The 23,227-nt window shown below is 42.0% G+C and overlaps 1 protein-coding gene and 1 pseudogene across 2 annotated transcripts; one reads left to right on the forward strand and one right to left on the reverse strand.

The window, feature by feature from the left end:
• LOC308490569 (uncharacterized protein) lies at nt 1–20,067 on the reverse strand. The gene is made up of 6 exons (XM_081033002.1): nt 20,028–20,067; nt 17,545–17,598; nt 13,327–13,453; nt 12,844–12,939; nt 3,859–3,932; nt 1–3,238 (listed from the first exon to the last, which is right to left on the reverse strand). The coding sequence occupies exons 2-6, from the start codon at nt 17,557–17,559 to the stop codon at nt 1,712–1,714; spliced, it is 1,839 nt and encodes a 612-aa protein (XP_080889128.1). The 5' UTR covers nt 17,560–17,598; nt 20,028–20,067; the 3' UTR covers nt 1–1,711.
• On the forward strand, nt 14,956–15,960 carry LOC308489987 (heterogeneous nuclear ribonucleoprotein A1-like; annotated as a pseudogene). The gene is made up of 2 exons: nt 14,956–15,559; nt 15,717–15,960. The product of its transcript is annotated as a heterogeneous nuclear ribonucleoprotein A1-like (transcript).
• Nucleotides 20,068–23,227: the final 3,160 nt, after the last annotated feature.

Below are 23,227 nucleotides of genomic sequence, written 5' to 3' on the forward strand. Positions count from 1 at the left end.
AAAATCGTTTCTTTTATTAATGTCAATACAAGTTCATACAGTCTAAATAAAGCATGGCAAACCACCTGTAGGATCCATGCACAGATAACAGGCATTTAAGAAACATTCTGGTTGTTCTGATATAATGACCTTAGAGCTCTGTTTTCCATGGGTTTGAAGACTGAAGCTCATTGTTTAGGAAACATGGTTGTACAATAATTATACACTTTTGGATGAGTTGTCTGTACTTTCTCAGATATCTCTGAAGACTTCTTTTTTTTTTTTAAAGATTTTATTGGGGAAGGGGAACAGGACTTTATTGGGGAACAGTGTGTATTTCCAGGACTTTTTCCAACTCAAGTTGTTGTCCTTTCAATCTTAGCTGTGGAGGGTGCTGTTCAGCTTCAAGCTGTTGTCCTTTCAGTCTTAGTTGTGGAGGGCGCAGCTCAGCTCCAGGTCCAGTTGCCTTTGCTAATTGCAGGGGCCGCAGCCCACCATCCCTTGCGAGAGTTGAACCGGCGACCTTGTGGTTGAGAGGATGCACTCCAACAAAGTGAGCCATCTGGGAGCTCAGTGGTAGCTCAGCTCAAGGTGCCGTGTGCAGGGGGCGCTGCCCACCATCCCTTGTGGGACTCAAGGAATCAAACTGACAACCTTGTGGTTGAGAGGACGCACTCCAACCAACTGAGGCATTCGGGAGCTCAGCAGCAGCTCAGCTCAAGGTACCCTGTTCAATCTTAGTTGCAGGGGGCGCTGCCCAACATCCCTTGTGGGACTCGAGGAATTGAATTGGCAACCTTGTGGTTGAGAGCTCACTGGGCCATGTGGGAATCGAACCGGCAGCCTTCAGAGTTAGGAGCATGAAGCTCTAACCACCTGAGCCACCGGTCCAGTCCTCTGAAGACTTCTTTATTTCAACCACGTCTGGTAATATTCAGGACTCCTATCTATGGCTACTACAAAGACACATCACGGTTTCAATAAACCACCACCTTATTTTCCTTAAAGAGCAATTGGTAAAACTAATTAAAATTCAGAATGTTCCTGTCTTACATTAATACAGAGAATGATGACTCGAGCACCTACTTCATGGTGACTTATACCATCATTCTAAGTCAACCAAATAGCATCTCCATTTAGATTTTCATCATACCTTGTGTATTACAGTGCCCTCAGTCTTTGAGGGAAAAGTAGATCTGAGTGAATCCCACCCAACATACAAGAGCTCCCAGATGTTTGAAGCAGCATCAAACAACCCATGATTCACACACACTAGGAATAAAAACATAACATCAAGTGACTTCATAGGGGATCACATTAATATTTCCTTTTCGATAAACCTCAAGTACTATCAATATATAAAGACTCATTGTAAATAATTATACCTGTCCAATATTCATCCTTGATACTTTCAAGCATATTAATAACTTTTTTAACATTTGCTTATTTTCTATATATATTCTGATTTCAAGTAATATCTGAAAACCGTTCTTCACTTACCACTTCGTAATGTCAATTCTCTGATTTTTCAGATTGCATTTTCGGTTAAGCATTTCCCCACATTTCTTTTTACATCTTTCAAGTCACGTTGGAGTAGAAATTTTGTGCGTTTTCTACAGTCTATATTTTGAACCAAGGGTTTATTTTGAATGGAGATTTCTCCACAGTAAGCATTCTCTGATATTGAGTGAGACTGTAGGTCCAGCTACAAGGTTTCTTGGATTCCTCAGTATTAAGGTTTCTCTCCATTATGAATTTTCATGTGTTGAGTAAACTGTAAATGGTGAGTAATGGCTTTGCCACATTTTTCACTTTTGTAAGGCTTCTCTCCAGTATGAATTCTCTCATGCCTAGTAAGATATGAACGCTGAGTAAAGGCTTTACCACATTCCCTACATTTGTAAGGTTTCTCTCCAGTATGAATGATCTCATGTCTAGTAAGATACGAACGCTGAGTAAAGGCTTTACCGCATTCTCTACATTTGTAAGGCTTCTCTCCAGTATGAATTATCTCATGTCTATTAAGATATGAATGCTGAGTAAAGGCTTTACCACATTGTCTACATTTGTAAGTCTTCTCTGCAGTATGAATCCTCTCATGTCGGGTTAGTTTACAGTGCTGGTGAAAGGCTTGGTCACATTCTTTACACTTGTAAGGCTTCTGTCCAGTATGAATTATCTCGTGTCTAGTAAGATATGAACGCTGCCTAAAGGCTTTACCACATTCTCTGCATTTGTAAGGCTTCTCTCCGGTATGAATTCTCTCATGTTGTGTAAGTTTAGATCGCAGGTGAAAGGCTTTGCCACATTCTCTACATTTGTAAGGCTTCTGTCCAGTATGGATTAACTCATGTCTAGTAAGATATGAACGTTGAATAAAGGCTTTACCACATTCTCTACATTTGAAAGGCTTCTCTCCAGCATGAATTCTCCTATGTTCAGTAAGAGTTGAATGCTGAGTAAAGGCTTTGCCACAGTGTTCACATTTGTAAGGCTTCTCTCCAGTATGAATTCTCATATGTACAGCAAGATTTGAACGCTGAGTAAAGGCTTTACTACATTCTCTACATTTGTAAGGCTTCTCTCCAGTATGAATTATCTCATGTTCACTAAGATGTGAACGCCAGTGGAAGGCTCTGCCACATTCCTCACACTTGTAAGGCTTCTCTCCCGTATGAATTCTCTCATGTTTAATAAAAGATGAATGCCAATTAAAGGCTTTACCACATTCTCTACATTTGTAAGGCTTCTCTCCAGTATGAATTCTCTCATGTACCGTAAGATATGAACGGCAAATAAAGGCTTTACCACATTCTGTACATTTGTAAGGCTTCTCTCCAGTATGAAGTATCTCATGTCCAGTAAGATTTGAACGCCGAATAAAAGCTTTGTCACATTCTCTACATTTGTAAGGTTCTGCTCCAGTATGGATTTTCCTACGTCTATTTAGACTGGGTAATCGACTAAAGACTCTCCCACACGGATTACACTTGTAAGGTTCCTCCCCAGTATGAATATTCTCATGTTCAGTAAGATATAAAGATTGGTTCAAAGACTTGTCATATTCACTACATTTGTTTGACTTCTCTACAATATAACTATTCTGATGTGTAAGATTTAAGCTTTCACAAAAGACTTTCCCATGTGTACAATGGTTCTCTAGAAACTGAAATCTCTGATGTTTATTAGGATCTGACCCTTGTTTAAAATTTTTCCACGATTCACTGAATTGGTAACTTCTCTCTCCATTACATGTACTCTGGTAATCAATAAAGACAGAAAGACTGTTAGTGAGGACTTCAATTTCATTAAACAGGTAAAGTTATTCCCAATTACTCCATGATACCTATGAAACCATGATGCTTGTATAAATACGCTCCCACATTTATGAAAATTACACAATTTGGAACAAGGAGGAATTGTTTCTTGGTGAAAGAATAATGAAAGCCTGGTTAAGAGATTGTAAAATTGATTACATTTAGAATTTCTATCTTCATTTTTAAATCTGATTTTTAAATGTTTGACTGAAAGTTTAATCTAATCCTACATTTTAAGTGATTCAAATGATTGTTACACTATGTATTAGGTAATTTCCCATACATTCCACATTTCCTTTCAAAGAATATGTATCTTTAGTAAATTGGTTTCTATCTTTACATTCAGAAACGAAGTGTTCTGCTGATGTAACTGCCTTAAAGTGCACGGTTTCACAACATGTCTTATATCTTTGATCTCTTTGGCAACAGGGATTTTACTATGAGTAACTGTCCCAGTTTGGTTTTATCTACCATAATATCCCTTTGGCCCTTCACACTCCCACTCACATTCCCAGTCTTTCATTAACTGCAGATTGTCAAGGCAGCACCTTCCATATCTTACCAGTAGCATTTTGTGGAATGAATCTCCTATGCTTGGGTTTGGCAACAAGTCCAAGATGTCCTCAGAAGACATAGCTGAAAGACACCAAATAAATGATCACTCTTACTACATGCAGGTGAATATACTTTAAATTCTAATGTACAAATTTAATACTGATTACAGGACTTAACAAGATGGTATAAGAGGAAACACCAAAACTTCCATCCTCCATGGAGACATGAACTTTACAATTACTGACCCAATTAGCTTTCTGAGTACTCAGAAACCATGCTCAGGAAGGCAAACCACATAGACAAGGCACATCAAAGAGGGAAGAAAAGGTGCTTATATTTGCCAATAGTAGCTAATAGCTGTTCACCTTCCCTGGCACACATGGCAATGCTGTGAGAAAACCCCAACTGCCAGTTTTTTCTCTGGAGGGAAATAGATGAGTGTACTGCATGTCCAATGGATTCATTTTTTGCAGCTGCCTGAGGGACTCATTTATCTTCTATATGACATCAAGTGCTAAGGGAATGGCAGTGCAACGTGAATGCATTATGGTGGCCACTAAGTAAAAAGGTAATTGTTCAACCACCACAAAGATGCAGTACTGAAGACAAACATCAAGGACAGGAAGACATCACTTCCTCAAAAACAAGAAATGGAAAACATTTTAAACTGGAAAATTACATGCAAAAAACACAGTGAATACACAGCTGCAGAACCAATTTGATAGGCCTCAGAATTTCAAGCACAGCTGCCGGTTATTTGTGTTCTCCTGTACAAAGCCAGTCCACAAAGCCTGGAATGGTGTCTGTTTCTTTTCTCAAATCTCAACAAAAGACCACAAGGCACACAATGAACACCAAAACATGGTCCAATCAGAGGAACAAACTAAATCTTGAGAAATTAGCCCAAAATGAATAGAGCTATTAATTACCTGACCAATAATTCAAAATACAGTGTCATAACTTTAAAAGTGTTTTAAGTTACCCCTATGGTAACTACAATGAAATATCTGTAACAAACACATAAAAAGAAATCAAGAAAGAAATCAAAGCATGCCACTACCAACTGATATAAAAGAAACAATGGAACACAGTTCAGAGGGGTAACGCAGACAAAATAGCTATAAAAAGGGCAGAAAACAATTCTAAAATGATTGAAAAAAATAAATAAAAAAAAATAAAATGATTCTAGTAGTCCGTCCATCTCAGTGATTAATTGAAAACAGATGAAACTCCCAGAATCAAAAGACATAAGTTGGATGAATGGATAAAAAAATAAAATCTAACTATCTTCTGTCTACAAGAGAATCTCTTTAGATGTGGGGACATGCATGGGACCACACTCAAAGGATGAGAAATATAATCCACAGAAACAGTTACCAATAAAGGGCACGGGTGTCCATAATGATATCAGAAAAATACCAGTAAGTGTCAAAAAGTGTCAGAACACAAAGAGGGACATTATATAATGATAAAAGGGTAAATTCAATAGGAAGGTATAACAATTACATTTATGCAAAAAATGGTGTAGCCAAAAACAATATGGAACTTCCTCAAAAATTATAAACACAACTATCATATGACGCAGCAATTCCACTTCTGGGCATTTCCAGATAATACAAAAACACTAATTCAAAAAGATATCTGCATCCCTACATCCACTGCAACATTATTTAAAATAAACAAGATATACATGCCCATCAATGAATCAATGGATAAAGAAGATGTGATAAATGTACACAGTGGAGTATTTCTTAGCCAGGAGAAAAACGGAAATCCTGCCAGTGGCAACATCATACATGGACCTAGAGGGTATTATGCTAAGTGAGATAACTCAGACAGAAGAAGACTAATACCATATGATTTCACTGATACATGGAAGCTAAAAAACAGAAATGAAAAAACAAATCAAAAAAAGATTCACAGATACAGAGAATTAACTGATAGTTGCCAGAGAAGACAATCCATGGGGAAAGAAAATACAGGTGAAGGGGAATCAGAGGTATAAACATCTAGTTATGAAAAGAGTAAGGCATGGGACGTAATGTAGCAGAGGGAATGTACCCAACAATATCATGATACCCTTGTAAGGTGACAGATGTTACTTGAGTCATATGGTGATCAATTTGTAAATATAAATGAAGAATCACGATGTTGTAAAACTGAAACTAATAGAATATTGTATGCCACCTATACTTTAAAAATAGAAATATATAAATAAACACATAAAACAGTTGATCCCATTTTGGACCACAATAAAAATTTTGATAACTCTTGCTACTGTTTCACTTTTTCCAACAATCATGTATTACTATCATAATGTAAAAAACACCATGGTGCTGTACAATTAGGAATGAATTAAAAGATTTCATTAGAGTGGTGGCCGGTTAGCTCAGTTGATTAGAGTGAGGTGCTATGCTAATAACACCAAGGTTGCAGTTCGATCCCCACATGGGCCACCGGAAGCTGTGCCCTCCTTAAAAAAAAAAAAAAAAAAAAAAAATTTCATTACAGTTGACCTATTATACTGTCATAATATTTAACCTCATCTTCATCAACATGAGATTCATTACATATTTATTCCAGGAATGAACACTTAAGTGGAAATTACATTTAATTGGAAATTAAATGTTATGAAATATAAACTTAATTTCACACACTTCACATTTTTTCCAAGACAAAATCTATTTTTTTTTTGCTGTTTTCTTTGTCTTTTTATTATGGAAAATTTCAAGCATATATACCAATAGAGGGAATGTATAACGGCCTTGATGAAAACCATCCCTTAGCTTTATCAATTGTCAACACATGGCTTGTTTCCTGTAAACTTTTTTTTGTTTTGATTTCTTTTTTTTTTTAATTTATTAGTTTCAGGTGTACAAGACAAGGCAATACTTAGACGTTCAACATTTATATCCCTCACACTGTGAACCTCCCTCCCCCCATCCATTATCCCTCCGACCTCGCACCGAGCCATCACATTATATATATAAAATTATAGTTGGCATTCATTATTGTTTAGCTTCTGGTGTACAATGCCATGATCAGGCACCCACAGTATCCCTGAGGTGGTCTGCCAAATAGGACACATGTCCATCGGACACCCAACAAAATCTTTACAACATTACTGAACACGTTCCCCAAATTAATTTTCAAAAACCCTGAGGCCATCTTGTGGTTACCAGCTGCTTCCTAATCCCTTCACCTTTCCCCTTATCCCCACCCCCCCATCTAACAACTCTCAGTTTTTTCCTTTTTGTCCCCAAAACTGTTTCTGATTAGTTCATTCACTTATTCTTCTTTAGATTCCGCATATAAGTGAGATCATATGGTACTTGTCTTTCTCTTTCTGACTTATTTCACTTAACACAATGTTCTCTAGATCCATCCATCTTGTTACAAATGGTAAGATTTCTTTCTTCTTTATGGCTGTGTAATACTCCATTGTATAAATATACCACAGCTTCTTAATCCAGTCATCTACCGATGGGCATTTTGGTTGTTTCCATATCTTTGCTATTGTGTAAATTGCTGCAATAAACATAGGAGTGCATACAGATTTTTGAATTGGAGTTTTGGATTTCTCCGGGTAGATGCCTAGGAGTGGAATTACTGGATCATAGAGTACTTCCATTTTCAGATTCCTGAGATACCACCATACTGTTTTCCATAGTGGCTGCACTAATCTGCAATCCCACCAACAGTGCACTAGCGTTCCCTTTTCTCCACATCCGCGCCAGCATTTGTTGCTTGTTGATTTATTGATGATAGCCATTTTGACTGGGGTGAGGAGGTATCTCATTGTGTTTTTCATTTGCATTTCTCTGATGGTTAGTGAGGTTGAGCATTTCTTCATATGTCTTCTTGCCTTCTGTATGTCCTTTTTAGAAAAATGTCTCCTCGAGTCCTCTGCCCATTTTTTAATTCGGTTGTTTGTTTTTTTGGAGTTGAGTTGAGTAAGTTTTTTATAGATTTGTGATATTAATCCCTTATCAGATATATCATTGGCAAATATCTTTTCCCATTCAGTAGGATCCCTTTTTGTTTTATTGATGGTTTCCTTTGCTGTGAAAAAACTTTTTAGTTTGATGTAACCCCACATGTTTATTTTTTCTTTACTTCCCTCATGCGAGGACATGTATCAGTGAAAATCTTACTCCGGGTAATCTCCATGAAGTTTCTTCCTATATTATCTTCTAGATATTTTACGGTTTCAGATCTTACATTTAAGTCTTTAAACCATTTTGAATTTATTTTTGTATATGGTGGAAGGAGGTGGTCCAGCTTCATTTTCTTGCACGTGTCCGTCCAGGTTTCCCAACACCACTTATTGAACAGACTGCCAAGACAAATTCTTAACCAAGTTTCTTTTTTCAAATCGTAGTATTAAGTTTTGAACTACCTTGTTTCAAATAGAATATTATGATAACCAGTAAAAAACAACAAACAAGTCATCGTCAACAGTACAAAACAAGAAGCCACACACTGGGAAAGAATATTTGCAAAACACACAAGTCTTCACACTGATAACTACCACCCTGATTAAAAATGGACCAAAGCCCTAAACAGACACCACACTAGACAAGGTATACAGAAGGCAAAATAATATATTAAAAGATGCTCCACATCATATGTCACCAGGGAAATGCACATGAAAACAACAATGAGAATGAAACACACAGCAAATTAAACACCACTACACACCTGTTAGGAGGGGCCATAACCCAGAACACAGACAACACCAAGTGCTGGTGAGGACGGGGAAGAGCAGGAACTCTCACTCACTGCCGGTGGGAATGCAAAATGCTGCAGTGTCTCAGGTACAGTTTGCTGGTTTGTACATAGCCTCTCAACACACAATCAAGCAATTGTGCTTGTCAGCAGTTAACCAAAGAGTTGAAAACGTTTATCCACCCAAAAGCCCACACGTGTGTTCACAACAGCTTTATTCATAATTTCCAAAACTAGGTAGCAACCAAGACGTCTGTTAAGAGGAGAATGGAGGAGTGGACTGTGGTACATACTGACAAGGGAATATTATTCAGTGCTACAGAGAAGGAAGCTATCAAGCCATGAAAAGGCATGGAGGAAAACTAGATACATATTAAGTGAAAGAAGACAATCTGAAAAGGCCCATTAGTATGATTCCAGAAAAGACAAAATGATGGAGACAATAAAAAGATCACTGGTGGCCAGGGTTTAGGGGAGGGAGAGATGAAGAGGCAGAGTACAGAGAATATTCAGGGCTATGACACTAGTCCATAAAACACTGTAATGGTGGATACAGGTCATCATAAATGTGTCCACACGCATAGAATGGACAGAACCACCGTAAACCCCTATGTGACCTATGAACTCTGGGTAACAATAAAGTGTCAATGTAGCTTCATCTATGTAACAAATGTACCACTTGAGTTGGGGACGACATGGACAAGGGAAGGCTGTACATGTGGGAGGGGCATGTGGGAATTCTCTGTAACTTCTACTCAATTTTGCTGTGACCTATAAGTGCTCTCAACATAAAAGTTACCCTCAGATTCCTGCTTCTCCTAAATATCTGATCTCAGGTCCACATGTCTTTCCAGAGGTTTGACATGCTCATACAAGAATATAAATGTTTGCATCTGCTAGTTAACAAAAAACACAATGTCACTGCACACCAATTACACTGACCACTATCAAAGAAACACAAAATATCAAGTGTTGGCAAAAATATAGAGAAATTGGACCCTTGCGTACTCTTGAATGAATTATCAATTGTTGCAAACAATATGAAAAACAATATGAAGGTCTCTCAAAAAATTAAAAATAGAATTGTGCTATGATGCAGCCTTCCCACTTCTGGACACATTTCCAAGAAACTTCAAAGGAGGCTCTACGAGAGCCGTGTTGCACACCCCTGCACACTGTAGCATTACTCACAAAACCTGTAAGAGGTGGAAGCAACCTAAATTGCCATCAATTGATGAACAGGTGAAGAAAATGTAGCATATACATACAACAGAATGTTATTCGGCCTTAAAATAGAAACAGATGCTCTCACTTGATACAATGCAGACAAAACTTGAGGACATTTCAGTAAAGCTCACAAGCCACAAACCCACAGATACTGCAAGAGTCCACTTCTCTGAGTCACCTAATGCAGTCCTCCTCACAGAACAAAAAGAAGGGTGGTAGCCAGGGGCTTGGGGTGAAGGGAAATGACAAAGTGGTTATTTCGTGGGTACTCGGTCACTTTTGCAAGATGGAAATTTCCACACATCAGTTGCACAACAATGTGAATATACTTAACATGACCGGACTACAGTTATAGAGAGTAGAATTTCAGTCACAGGTTTTACCAAAATTGAAAATGACAGAAAACAATCTAAAAAACATAGTTATAAAACATTTCAAAAATTGCTTTGAATTCAAAAAGTGGTACTCTCACAAAGAAAATATAAAATCATCAGTACATAGATGTTAAATTAAGACTTACCACAACTACTTAACTGCACAGGATAAGAAAAGCACTGACCATTAACCAACAAAAGAAATAAACAAGATGTCATACACAAAGCTGGAGAAAAATGATACAAACATGCACATCATTGTAATGGTAACAGACATATGCTTAATTCCTAGGTGAATCGAACCCCACATCGTCTTAAGTGTACTGAGCTGAAAACTGTCATTCACATGCATAACATGTAAGTAACAACCAAAAATGCAAGTAACTAAATTTGAGGGAACTGCCATAAAAAAGAAAACACATTGCTATGCAGTGGCAAAATGAGAATAAAAGACAATGTACCCCCTGAACTGTGAACACTACACAGATGTATTATTGAGGAGAATCCTTCTGTACAACTGTTTCCATCGTGAGTGTGTCCCTATGAACAGCAAGCATTCTGAATTATTGGAATATGTGCTGCATGACAGGAAAAATTTCCAATGATTTAGAATCATTCATAAATAACTCTAAGGAAATTGTCAATAAATAACGATTTAAAACACACTGAAGAAATTTCCTGTTATTAATATATTTTGCTATTCTCATTCAAAATGTACGGGCTTTAATCCATCCTCCGGAGGACAAAAAAACCCCTTCACTGCCAAACAACAGTGCAAGAAGTTATAAATATCAGAGAATGAGTGATCTATAAAATCAACATTTGAGATTAAAGTACACCATTACTGAGAGACATGCTGATGACAAGACGAGAAACCTCATGATTACTTTTTGCCTGAAGTAAACTGAAATTGAAGAAATAAATTTTTCCAAAATATGGGAACCTAATAATTCTACAACTCAGTTTTTAGCAACGGATTTCATTCGAGCACCCAGTATCAGCACTTCTGAATCTAAAACCACTAATCTTACAAAGATCTAATCAGGAATGAAAACATAAAAGACCCAGGCCCAGGCAGCTTTGGACTGAACAAGACAGACTTACAACACGATAGTCATTAACAAATCGGAACAATGGAGACCTTCCTATACAGTGGGCAATGTTCTAAGCTCCCTCACGGCATGAAGTCATTTAAGAATTCTGGGAGGCAAACAGGTATATTAAACTATTCTTACATGCAGGAATTGGGAGCAGACACTCACAATTTTTAAAGTCAGCTCATACAAAACAAAAGGACATTTTGAAGTTAAACCGTGATTTATGGTTTCTCACATTAGGGAGGTGCCTTGTGCTGAGATAAAATTACTGGGTCTGAACTTTGTAGGGTCATGTCTGAAGCCCCTTTAGGATTAGAAATTATAAAGCAGAGAGCATGTGACATCTGTCACCAGGGCCCCTGGGATTTCGGCTCCAAATTCCAGGACCTCCACCACTTCCTTCACAAACTCCTTACATGAGCCAAGAACCAAACTTTAATATGGCTTCAGGGAGAATTCCTCAGCATATTTTCCCCGGCTCCCGGGCAATGGAACAATAGCCATACCAGGGGGCCCCCACTGTCCAGGGGGAGGACATCGGCCCGCACTGTGATGGGAACCAGATCACTGAGCAGGAGGACAGTCCCTAGAGGATGTAGGAGCACAGGACATGTTGGACAGGGCTGTCCCTCTGTGACAGCAACAGAAAGAAACCTGGGCTTCTCACATCCTATCACATCCAGCACAACACAGCAGTGAGAGATCGAGAAGGGGTGGTGAAGGGTTAAGAAAGAAACAGAAAGAAAATAAATAAATAAATAAATAAATAAATAAATTTAAAAAAGTAAAAAATAAAAGAAAAAGAAAAGAAAAGAAAGAAACAGAAGTCAAAAGATTTATGCACTAGGGGCCAAGGGTCTCACAGCCTCAAAGGACTGAGAGCCCCGAATCGGGCCACCTTGTGGCTTTTGTTGATGTACACACAAGGAAGTAATATTGTTTTCTCCACCATCTGTGAATTTCATACATTATACTAGGAAACTGATTCAAACTAATGACCTTGCCTGCAAGCGGCAGAAACTGAAAGTCACAGAATGTCTTAGTACTTGTTGTATGTACCTCCCCAAGGGACAAAACCTTTATGCTGAAACTTACTGATATGAATAAGTGGAGAACTGATGTTATCACATCACTGAATCACTTTCCAAGCAGATTGTGGGAAGGAATACAGCCACAGAGGCAGAAGCTCTCCTTAGCCAGAGGATGGTGGGGTCTATCTCTATCAATCCCGTGAGTTCTCCAGATGGTCCCTATGAGACTGTTCCTGTTTTAGGTTGTTCCTCCCTTAAGGAATCTTACCCATCATTGGCTAACCAGCCATCCTTTAGGGCCAAACAGGGAGACATAAGGTGTAAGCACAAAGGTGAAGCAAAGTCCCTGAAAGGATTAGTCTCACAGACTCTCCTTTCTTTAGGGGTAGGTATGAGGAGACAGATGGGTAGGCTGCTGCGTGGCAACATCCTTTCCACTGAAGCAGAGCTTCCCAAATGACATCTTAAGGTCTGGCTTCCTCCGGGACCTTTGGCTCTCTCACCTGTGTCATCTGCCTCCTTCATTCTCACCTACCTAGGTGGATAGACACTGTCTTTTTTTGCTTCACATCCCAGGCCTCCTTCATTCTCTCCAAAAAGTTGACCACGTCTGGCGTAGAGACAGCAAGACCTGTTTATTAGTAAAAGAAACATGAGTTTTGATGGAGAGTCTCCAATTCCAATCCACTATGTGCTCAGGTAAAAAGAAGGACATTGGAGAAAATTAGGCTATTCTAGAAAGGATTTTCCCAAAACAGTTTTCTCATAGCACCTTTACCCTACTAGACAACATGGACGTTTTCAGATCATGAGTTCCACTTGAAGGACATCATTTTCTACCATCAGACTCCCAGTTTGCTTCTTTTCTACACCAGCAAACCCCCAGTTTGTTCCTCAGAGCCAGGATCTGAAACTCCACCACACAAAGCAGAAGCTCCCAGGAGATGCTGTACTGACACTGATGAAGGAAACACAACCCTGCGGTGGGGTAGGAGTTCTGGCAGGAAGTCACCCTCACCCAGGGAGCACAGGTTCCTGTAGTTCTCCAGCATCACGTCCATGTACAGTTTCCGCTCAGCTGGGTGCAGACATTCCCACTCCTCCTGAGAGAAATCTATGGCCACATCCCTGAATGTCAACCGTCCCTGAAACAAAAGACACATTTACCACGTGGCCACGGGCAAGGTCATAACGTGACCCAACATGAAAACAGCGTTAAGAGAACTGGTTTTGACCAAGGAGAGTATCTGGAATGGAACACTCAGGCCACTTACAGTAATATTATTGAGTGCTATTTTCTAACTGTGAGAAAGGAGGAGGATGTATGATCCACAAACCACTGTAGAGAAAAATTTGTCTTTGATTCCAAAAAAAGGATTTAAATTCAGGCTTCAACACATGCATATGGGTGCCAGCCCGGTGGCCCAGGTGGTTGGAACTCCATGTTCCTAACTCCAAAGGCTGCCAGTTCAATTCCCACATGGGCCAGTGGGCTCTCAACCACAAGGTCGCCAGTTCGATTCCTCGACTCCCGCAAGGGATGGTGGGATCCGCCCCCTGCAACTAACAACGGCAACTGGACCTGGAGCTGAGCTGTACCCTCCACAACTAAGACTGAAAGGACAACTTGACTTGGAAAAAAAAAAGTCCTGGAAGTACACACTGTTCCCCTTCCCCAATAAAATCTTTAAAAAAAACAACAAAACAAAACACATGCATATGGATTTCTCAGTGTTATATTTGTATCACACCGGATACACTGTGTACATTTTTCGGCTGGAAATGTCACTGGCAAGTTAGAAATGCAAAGCACTTCTCAAATTTTAATATGGACAAAAAGGAACTGGACTGTTAAAAAATGCTGATTCTGACTGAGGAGTCCTGGGGTTTCCACAGGTTTCCGAGTTTCCACATTTAACAAAATCACTTTTGACTAGTGATGCCGATGTCTCTGGTCCATGTGTCACATTGTTTAATAGCACAGAAGAAGGAAACAGGAAAAAACTCACACATGACTTTGCACTGACAAGAGTTCTATGGAATTTACACTTCTCCTAGAAGCATAGCAACACAATCCTTTTCGAAAAATGACTGTATACCACGTAGCGTTCTAACTTTTTAACATATTAATTCATAATGCACATAATCTCATAATACTCATAACTCATAATCTGAGAACAGTATCATATGTCCTTTTGTATGAGAATATTTTCTGAAGCATCCACTAAGTGGTAGAGCTTGAGTTTTACTCCAAAGTTGCTCTAGAATTTTTCAAAAAGGACAGAAACCAATATGCGTAGATAACCCTCATAAACCTACATGGCCATTTCTGTAACTGAGAAAAAGAGAAACAACTTAAGCAAATAAGAAGAAAGAACAGATCAAATAGTGTTAAGATTTTATGGACACAGGCACACAGATAGACATATGAGAACTGTGTGCACATTAAATATGATAGAAAAGCGCCTTTCTGTCGGTGGACACCGCTGAGGAAGCATCATTAAAGTCACCCCTCCCGCGGTCGTCGTGTCTTAAGTCAGAGTCTCCCAAAGAGCCTGAACAGTTGCGGAAGCTCTTCACCAGAGGTTTGAGCTTTGAAACAACTGATGAGAGTCTGAGGAGCCATTTTGAGCAATGGGGAACGCTCACAGACTGTGTGGTGATGAGAGACCCAAACACCAAGCGCTCCAGAGGCTTTGAGTTTGTCCCTATGTCACTGTGGAGGAGGTGGGTGCAGCCATGAATGCAAGGCCACACAACGTGGAGGGAAGAGTTGTGGGACCAAAGAGGGCTGTCTCAAGAGAAGATTCTCAAAGACCTGGTGCCCACTTAACTGTAAAAAAGATTGTTGTCGGTGGTATTGAAGAAGACACTGAAGAAATCACCTAAGAGATTATTTTGAACAGTATGGGAAAATTGAAGTGATTGAAATCATGACTGACCGAGGCATTGGCAAGAAGAGAGGTTTTGCTTTTGTAACCTTTGATGACCATGACTCTGTAGACAAGATTGTCATTCAGAAATACCTACTGTGAATGGCCACAACTGTGAAGTAAGGAAAGCCCTATCCAAGCAAGAGATGGCTACTGCTTCATCCAGTCAAAGAGGTCAAAGTGGTTCTGGAAACTTCGCTGGGACTGACAACTTTGGTCGTGGAGGAAACTTCAGTGGTCAAGGTGGCTTTGGAGGCAGTCGTGGTGGTGGAGGATATGGTGGCAGTGGGGATGGCTAGAATGGATTTGGTAATGATGGTGGTTATGGAGGAGGTTGCCCTGGTTACTCTGGAGGAAGCAGAGGCTATGGAAGTGGTGGACAGAGTTATGGAAACCAAGGCAGTGGCTATAGCGGGCGTGGCAGCTATGACAGCTGTAACAACAGAGGAGGGAGAGGCGGCTTTGGCAGTGGTAGTGGAAGCAATTTTGGAGGTGCTGGAAGCTACAACGATTTTGGCAATTACAACAATCAATCTTCAAATTTTGGACCCATGAAAGGAGGGAACTTTGGAGGCAGAAGCTCTGGCCCCTATGGTGGTAGAGGTCAATACTTTGCCAAATCACGAAACCAAGGTGGCTATGGTGGTTCCAGCAGCAGCAGTAGCTATGGCAGTGGCAGAAGGATTTAATTACTGCCAGGAAACAAAGCTTAGCAGGAGAGGAGAGCCAGAGAAGTAACAGGGAAGCTACAGGTTATAACAGATTTGTGAACTCAGCCAAGCACAGTGCTGGCAGAGCCTAGTTGCTACAAAGAAGACATGTTTTAGACAATACTCATGTGTATGGGGAAAAACTCGAGGACTGTATTTATGACTAATTGTATAACAGGTTATATTAGTTTCTGTTCTGTGAAAAGTGTAAAGCATTCCAACAAAGGATTTTAACGTAGATTTTTTTTTTTTGCACCCATGCTGTTGATTGCTAAATGCAATAGTCTGATCGTGATGCTGAATAAATGTGTCTTTAAAAATATATATATATATGACAGAGAAGGAAATTTTCACGTCATTGAAATAACAATTATTGTCAATTGTGTAAATCTAATAAACGTCTTTGTGGATGATACTCTGTATTTTATAATTATAATAGGCAGAAGAATACACAATAAGTTATAGCCGCTGTTTCTTTGAAAAAATTTGCTTGTCACTTGTGCTGAGCTATACATTACAAATTACCACTTCAACACCTTAATGTGATTCTTATAAACTTTCTTAAAAACACAAAAAGGGATGAAGTAGAGAATGTCTGTGACATGAGTGTGGAATATAATAGAAATTTACAGGAACAAGGCCTGACTGACAAAAGCCTCCACTCCAGTAGTCAATTATCTCTAGTAAAGAAAGCTGAGGGCCTTCATTTTCCAAAGCAGAGAAACTAAGAAAAAAGGGAGCTTCCAGAAGAAATGTGATGGCTTTTGCACATCTCTCTATAAATCCATCCCAAACGTTATTAATGATAAAGAAAAAAAATGCTAACTTTATAGAGAAGACAGGACCTCAACCAAGTGAAAATCAGGTGGAAGGAACAAGTGGGTATCAGCTGACCAAGGCACATGGAAGGACACACCATCACAGCTGTGATATTACTGGCAAAAACGAACAAATAAGAAAATCATAATGTGAATCTGATCATAAAGACATTAGGTTTACACAAATTTCAATGTACATAGAGCTCCTCAGTTCTGTGACTCTAATCGTGTATTTAAACAGTAAGTCAATCTTACCAAGCTAGTGAGCAAGTCGCTTCCAATTACTTTTTTTTTTCCCCAGAACTTTCCAGGCTATTCTGAGCACTGAGGCATCCTAGGTCATCATGTACATTCTTACCCCTGTTCTACAGCCCTGACGCCGCAGTCACAGGACATACACCTACATCTCCCTTCATCAGGACACTGAGCATCTGACCCCACCCAACAGGGACCTTGGACACAACTGCCTTCTCAGGTCGATCTGTCACAAAGGAGATGTTTTCAGTGGTTGAGGGTCAGTAATTCACAGTGGGAATTCCTCATGTCCTCAGGGAGCCTAATGGACAGAATGAAGAAAAGTCTGTCGGACAAAGTCCGAGTGTTCTACCGAGCTGACCTTGACTCTCACGAGAAGAAAAGGAAAAAAGTAAGTAGTTGAAAAGAATCTTGCTAGGCAGGAACATCAGCAGTAGAGAATTAAAGGTGGCAGGTTCCAAACCCATGGATTTTAGGAGGAAAAGCTGACATAACCTGTGACCCGGGACAGAATGCTTACCTGAGAAGCAGACATTTCGTCCTCCTCCTGCTCAGGGTTGTTTCCACAGGCAACCTACTGGAGAGAAATCACATTGGCATCTTGAGAATGTCCCTTCAAGGGTGTCAGCACAGGCCCTTCATCTGCTTCCCCCAAACTGACAAGCAGCAGGATCTTGAAAAGCTAAGGTCACCCTCTTCTGTCCTGTGTCTCAGGACACAGTCAGGGACAAGGAACCCCTAAGACAGAAGTGTCAGTTTTTTCCTTCCCGATTCACATGCTCTTCCCTTCCACAGACGTCCACAAATTCCTACAGCAATGAGAACGTGGGCTGCTCTTCTGCCCCCACAGAGCACACAAAGGTTTGACCAAAGGCTTCTCTCAACAGCTCTCAACAGTCAGAACTGTGTCCAGGAGCCCCAGCTAATCCCTGTCCTCATCTGAGAATCACCTGGAACACCTCACTAAAACGAGGCTCCACCCAGACCATGTGTCCAACTCCCAGGGGGAGGCTGCAGGTCACATCACTCCTTGAAATTCCCACAGACCTAGGAGGAACCCAGATGGGAACTTTCAGCTTCAATGATTACAGTATGCAGGTTCCTGGAGGATCAGGGCCCACTCTAAGCAGTTATGGTTCTGCAGGTCTGCAGGGTGCCCAGGAAATGGCATCTTTAAGTCTCCCTGGGGGAGCTGACTTGCTCCCCACACCTGTTTGCAGTCACACTGGGCAACAGACCTCAGACTTCATAGGCCTGAGAGCTCTGGGGAGTGTGAGGAGTTGGGGGGGTAATTCTAGATGGGCCAGCACCCCAGGTGGATTTTCTTCCTCTTTTCCAGGAAATCACAGTCAGCTAAGAGCTATAAAATGATGAACATGCATTTGGTGCTGAAAACTTGTAAAAACGGGGTTCGCTGTGGAAATACGCTGATCAAATATTTCACAGTGAACAGATGGGTTCCGTGGGCACCAAGTTTCAGGTCTGTCCAGTCCATCCATTTTTTAGAGAATGGACAACAGAGACCTGAGGGGACAGCTACTTGGTAGCTCCCAGCTCACTAATTTAAAAAAATCACATAAACGGAAGACAACAAACGGAAGCTGCTGAATATCAGACTAACTCACAAAACTAGGTTCTCACACAAACATCGTCACCAAATGCACACTGAAGTGGCCTAATATTACTAACAAGTACCAGTGGATGTTTCAACACAATAAAGAGTAGACAGAATGCAGAGCTTCTCATCTAAACCAGACACAATGTTATTAGAAGGGAAATCGATTCAAGATGTTATTTACTGTAATTACTCCTAGGGTCAAAATTTTTAAAAAATTGTGACTACCTCATATTTACAAAAGAATAAGAGCTGGTAACGTTATGTCACCAAACCTTATTTCAGAAGTTAATGACTATTACAAAACAGCAGTTAAATCAGCACACTAACATTTATTTCAATTTGCTTTTTATAAAAACAATGAATCAAATCATTTCAATTTGTTTTGTAAAAACAACGAATCAAACTTAAGAGAGGTAGAAAAGAAAAAGTATATTCCACGTAAAAAAAAAAGGACGCAATGCTTTTAATATTCCTTGAAAAGGCATCACGTGGTGACATAGTCAGTTCTTGTCCCAGGTCACGTCCCTCATGCCATCCCAGGAAATAGGAAGGCACCCACGACTGACTGACACAGGTCTCTCCTCACTGGCTGCACGAGGGTTGCACATGGAAGCCACTGGGTGATTAATTATTAAACGCACCAGATTTAGAAACTGGAGTTTTATAATTCTCATCTGTGTGACTGAAAATGCAGCACGTGCAAAATTAAATCGTGACTTGATCACCCACATCACACTTAACTCTCATAAAGGCAGGGGACCCCCTTTTTCCTCTGGTACTATATATTCCTGTGTATGGTCTGCGTGTCCCTCTCCACCCGCATTCTCTCCTCTCCTGATTTCTCCCCTTCTCTCTGTTCCCTTCCCTGTCCCTGTTCTGTGAAACTCTTGAAACCCATTTCACCTTCAGTGGCTCCCTCTCCCTCATCTGTCTGATTGTTCCCCATCTCCATGTATTTCTGCCTTTCTCCCCGTCCATGCGCCCCTCCTCTTCCCCTGTGACACTGTCTGTCCTGTTACACCCCTGTGCGGGGACTCACCGACACCCCCAGCTTAGCTCAGTGAGGCTTCTTGCTGTGCTGTCAGCCCCCAACCCCGTTCTGTTCCTGCACTCGGCTCCCCCAACTCTTCTCCTAACCCCTCTCTCCTCTAAAGTGCCTTGTCCTTTGTTGCCCCCACCTCTGCTAACCAGGGGCCCCCCTCCCTTTAGGCTCCCCTTCATCTCCCAGGAGCTCCCCCTTCCTTCTGTGTTTCTCCATTTTCCTTCTCCTCCGGCTACTTCCCCGAGTTACTCGCTCAGTCTTACCGTCGCTTTACAAGGCCCTCCCAGCTCCTCTGTTCTGCCTCCCCGTCACCGACCCCGCACTGACCGTCCTGCCCTCTCACCTGTGCCCTCCTCTCATTCTGTCTCCTCCTCGTGACCCCCTCACAGCCTCGTTCTGCCGCCTTCCCGGCCGGCCCTTCAGGCACCGCTCACACAAAGCCCCTCCCCGCGTGAGGGGGTGGCCTGGTGACACCCCGCGGTGCTCCTTCCCTCCAGAGTCCCGTCCCCCTGAACCGTGTGCTCTACCTGGGATTCGGGCCTCTCATTACACTGGGGTGAGCGGGGTTGTAGGCGGCGGCGAGGGCCTGCAGAACCCCAGCCCCGGGCGGAGGCGGGGCTCCAGGGGCCGCGTGGCAGGGCTGGGGGAGGGGCGCCAACGGCTGGACTCCATCCCCCGAGTCCACCTCCCGGGACTTCGCACCGCGCGTGGAGGGCTGCCCGGCGGAGGGTTTTAAGCAGGAAAACAACGCGGCAGGCGTGTCTAAGGGCCCGAAGGCGGAGAGACCACAGGGGCACGGCCTCAGTTTACCCGGAAACCCCCGCGGAGCCTCCACCCGGCCGCGAAGCGGTCTGGGATCGGGTCGTCTTCCCAGGACGCCGAACTCACCGCTGTGGGGGGCGCTGGCGCGGGGACTTCACCGTCCGCAGTGACCGCCAGGCGTCCCGTGTGCGGGGCCGTGGACTGAGACGCTCAGGTTTAAACCAGGAAGTTCGAATATCACCCACGCCACCCTCAACTTTCGTCTGTCTCTGCGGACTCCCGGTCTGAAAGAAACTTCCGCATCTCGCTGCCAGAAATGTTGAGCTAGGTGCAGAGTGTGCCGACTGCTTCCGGCAGTGGGCGGGGCTAGTGTTTCTCGTCCAGGCCTGGGCGGGGCCCGCGGAAGGGAGGGGCGGTGCTCAGGGTAAGAGGTGGGTCCAGTCAAGAGGTCAAGCTTAATATCAAGGGGAAGAGATGTGTAAATTTCACAGGAAGATGACAACTGGAAATAATGCTACAATATATGACAGTGCAGCTTCCATCACAAATAATTTGTCTCTTCTTTGCTCACAAAAAAATACATTTACTTTTGCCCTAAAAGAAACGTTAAAAAGTCCTACCCACACATGATTTCAATCACAAATGAGTGACTTATAATGCTGTCAGGAGATTCCTCTGATTCAGAGTCCTGAGTGGAGTGCTCATCACATAACACAATTACAGTGGAACACAGAAATAACACCTCAATAAACCCTCCGCAAGGGAGTCAGGGCCCTGGTCCACTTGGGCAGGAATGAAAAAGGATCCTTTCTTGACTCCAGTTCACCTGCAAATGGATATCCAGTTCTTCTGTTCTTGCTCCTGACATCACCTAGTCACATCTAATACAGGATTAGAAACCATGACTTCTTGGTGAAACAGCAGCTTTCCACAGCTATGTTCTTCTCATAAATATAGACTTACAAAGATTATTGTAAGTCTATCAGCTCAGTTTTTTTTTTTTTAAGATTTTTTTATTAGGGAAGGGGAACAGGACTTTATTGGAGAACAGTGTGTATTTCCAGGAATTTTCGAAGTGAAGTTGTTGTCCTTTCAATCTTAGTTGTGGAGGGTGCCGTAGCTCAGTTTTTTTATAAGACAAGTTTGTAGAACTCTCAACAGCACAACAGGACATTAAAAAAATATTTTGTGAGAGAATACCAAAATGGCACAATAGGTAAACGCTGTGCTTACCTTCCTTCACAACCACATCAAAATTACAACTAAACTACAAAACCATCATAGAGAATCACCTAAAATCTGGCTGAACCAAAGTCTTACTACTAAGGACATACAGAAGAAGCCACCTGAAGATGGTAGGAGGGGCAGAGATGCAGAAAGGGCTGTTCCCACACCCATGATTGACCAGTAAAGATCAGGAAGGATATTTTGCATATGGAGGTCCCCGCCACCCTCTGAAGGAGTGAGAGGTCCCAGGCCCACCACAGCCCAGGGTTCCAGTGCCAAGGAGAGAAGTCTCTATAATTTCTGGTTGTGAAAAAAAAGCAGAGATTGTGACTGAGTGCAACTGCACCCACAGGCACTCCTCTTAAAAGAACCGAGTGCAACTTACCTACCAACTGAATCACTCGCTCTGAACTCCAGCGCTGGGACAGCAGCTGGAATGGTGGCAAGAACATATGATGGGGAACTGAGTTGTTTGGCTTGGGATGGGGGCTGGAGAGGCAGCTTTCTCCTGGATAGAGGAGCTGGTGTGTGGCGTGCCAGCCAGCACGAATCGAACAGTACCCGAAAGGGGGAGTGGGAATGAAAAAAGAGACACTCACACAAATGATGATGCTGCAGGTCTTCAGGGATGCTAAAGCGCCTGGTTTAATTTCCTTCACCATTATATACCCTTTGAGTACATGCAGTTTAACAATCACGTGTATGCATTACCTCACAGAAAATAAATTTTTAACTTTTACATAGAAACTACAAAATCACCACAAGACTCCCCAACATATTTGTCCCATGACGGATTATCCCCTGACAGACTCTACCATTATCCTGATAGCAATCATTGATCTGTATCCGAGAAACTGGCCGTTCCCACTTCATACCTCAGCAGCTTGCAAGCACCCTCGAGGCGCACACCAGACAATGCCTTAGGAACAGAAACAAGTTAATCATAAACTGAACCAGTCCACAAGGCTTCAGAGAAACACGAAATCATGGCTCCCCACACTGGTGGGGGCCATTGTTTATTTGTTGAGCCCACCCTTCTAGCCATATGGATTCAGGTGGCCACCATATCTGAGTCTCCACTGTTCATTCACCATGCCCTGCCAATTCGAGACCCCGCCCCACTTAACTTTCGGGTACACCAAAGCTGCTTCCAGTGGCTTTTTCGTAGACACTGCCTGCTTTGGTTCAGGCTGCAGACTTTTCTAGAGTCTCTCAAAGGTTTGTGTAACACATACAAGCAGCATCTGGCTTGAACGTATCTGGTACCACTGGCCAAGCAGCCTTAAGTTCAACACTACCAGCAGCTGGTCTTGGTTCACAGCTTGGCCTCTCCAGGTGCTTCCAAGCACAGCATGGTGGCAGCCATTTGCAGATTTCTTTGTGGCTCCTGCTGGCTGGCCCTGGGTGGGACATGGGCTGTGGCTGAAATTGACCTACAGTGGATCCCCTCCAAGGTGGTCCTTGTGCTGAGCCCCCAGTGGCCAGCTTCAAAATGAGCTGGAGCATCACCCAGCCACCTCCAAGATTGACACATCCAAGGGGTGGGTTGGACAG

This window comes from Rhinolophus hipposideros (genome assembly GCF_964194185.1).
Source record: "Rhinolophus hipposideros genome assembly, chromosome: 21".
Lineage (NCBI taxonomy): Eukaryota > Metazoa > Chordata > Mammalia > Chiroptera > Rhinolophidae > Rhinolophus > Rhinolophus hipposideros.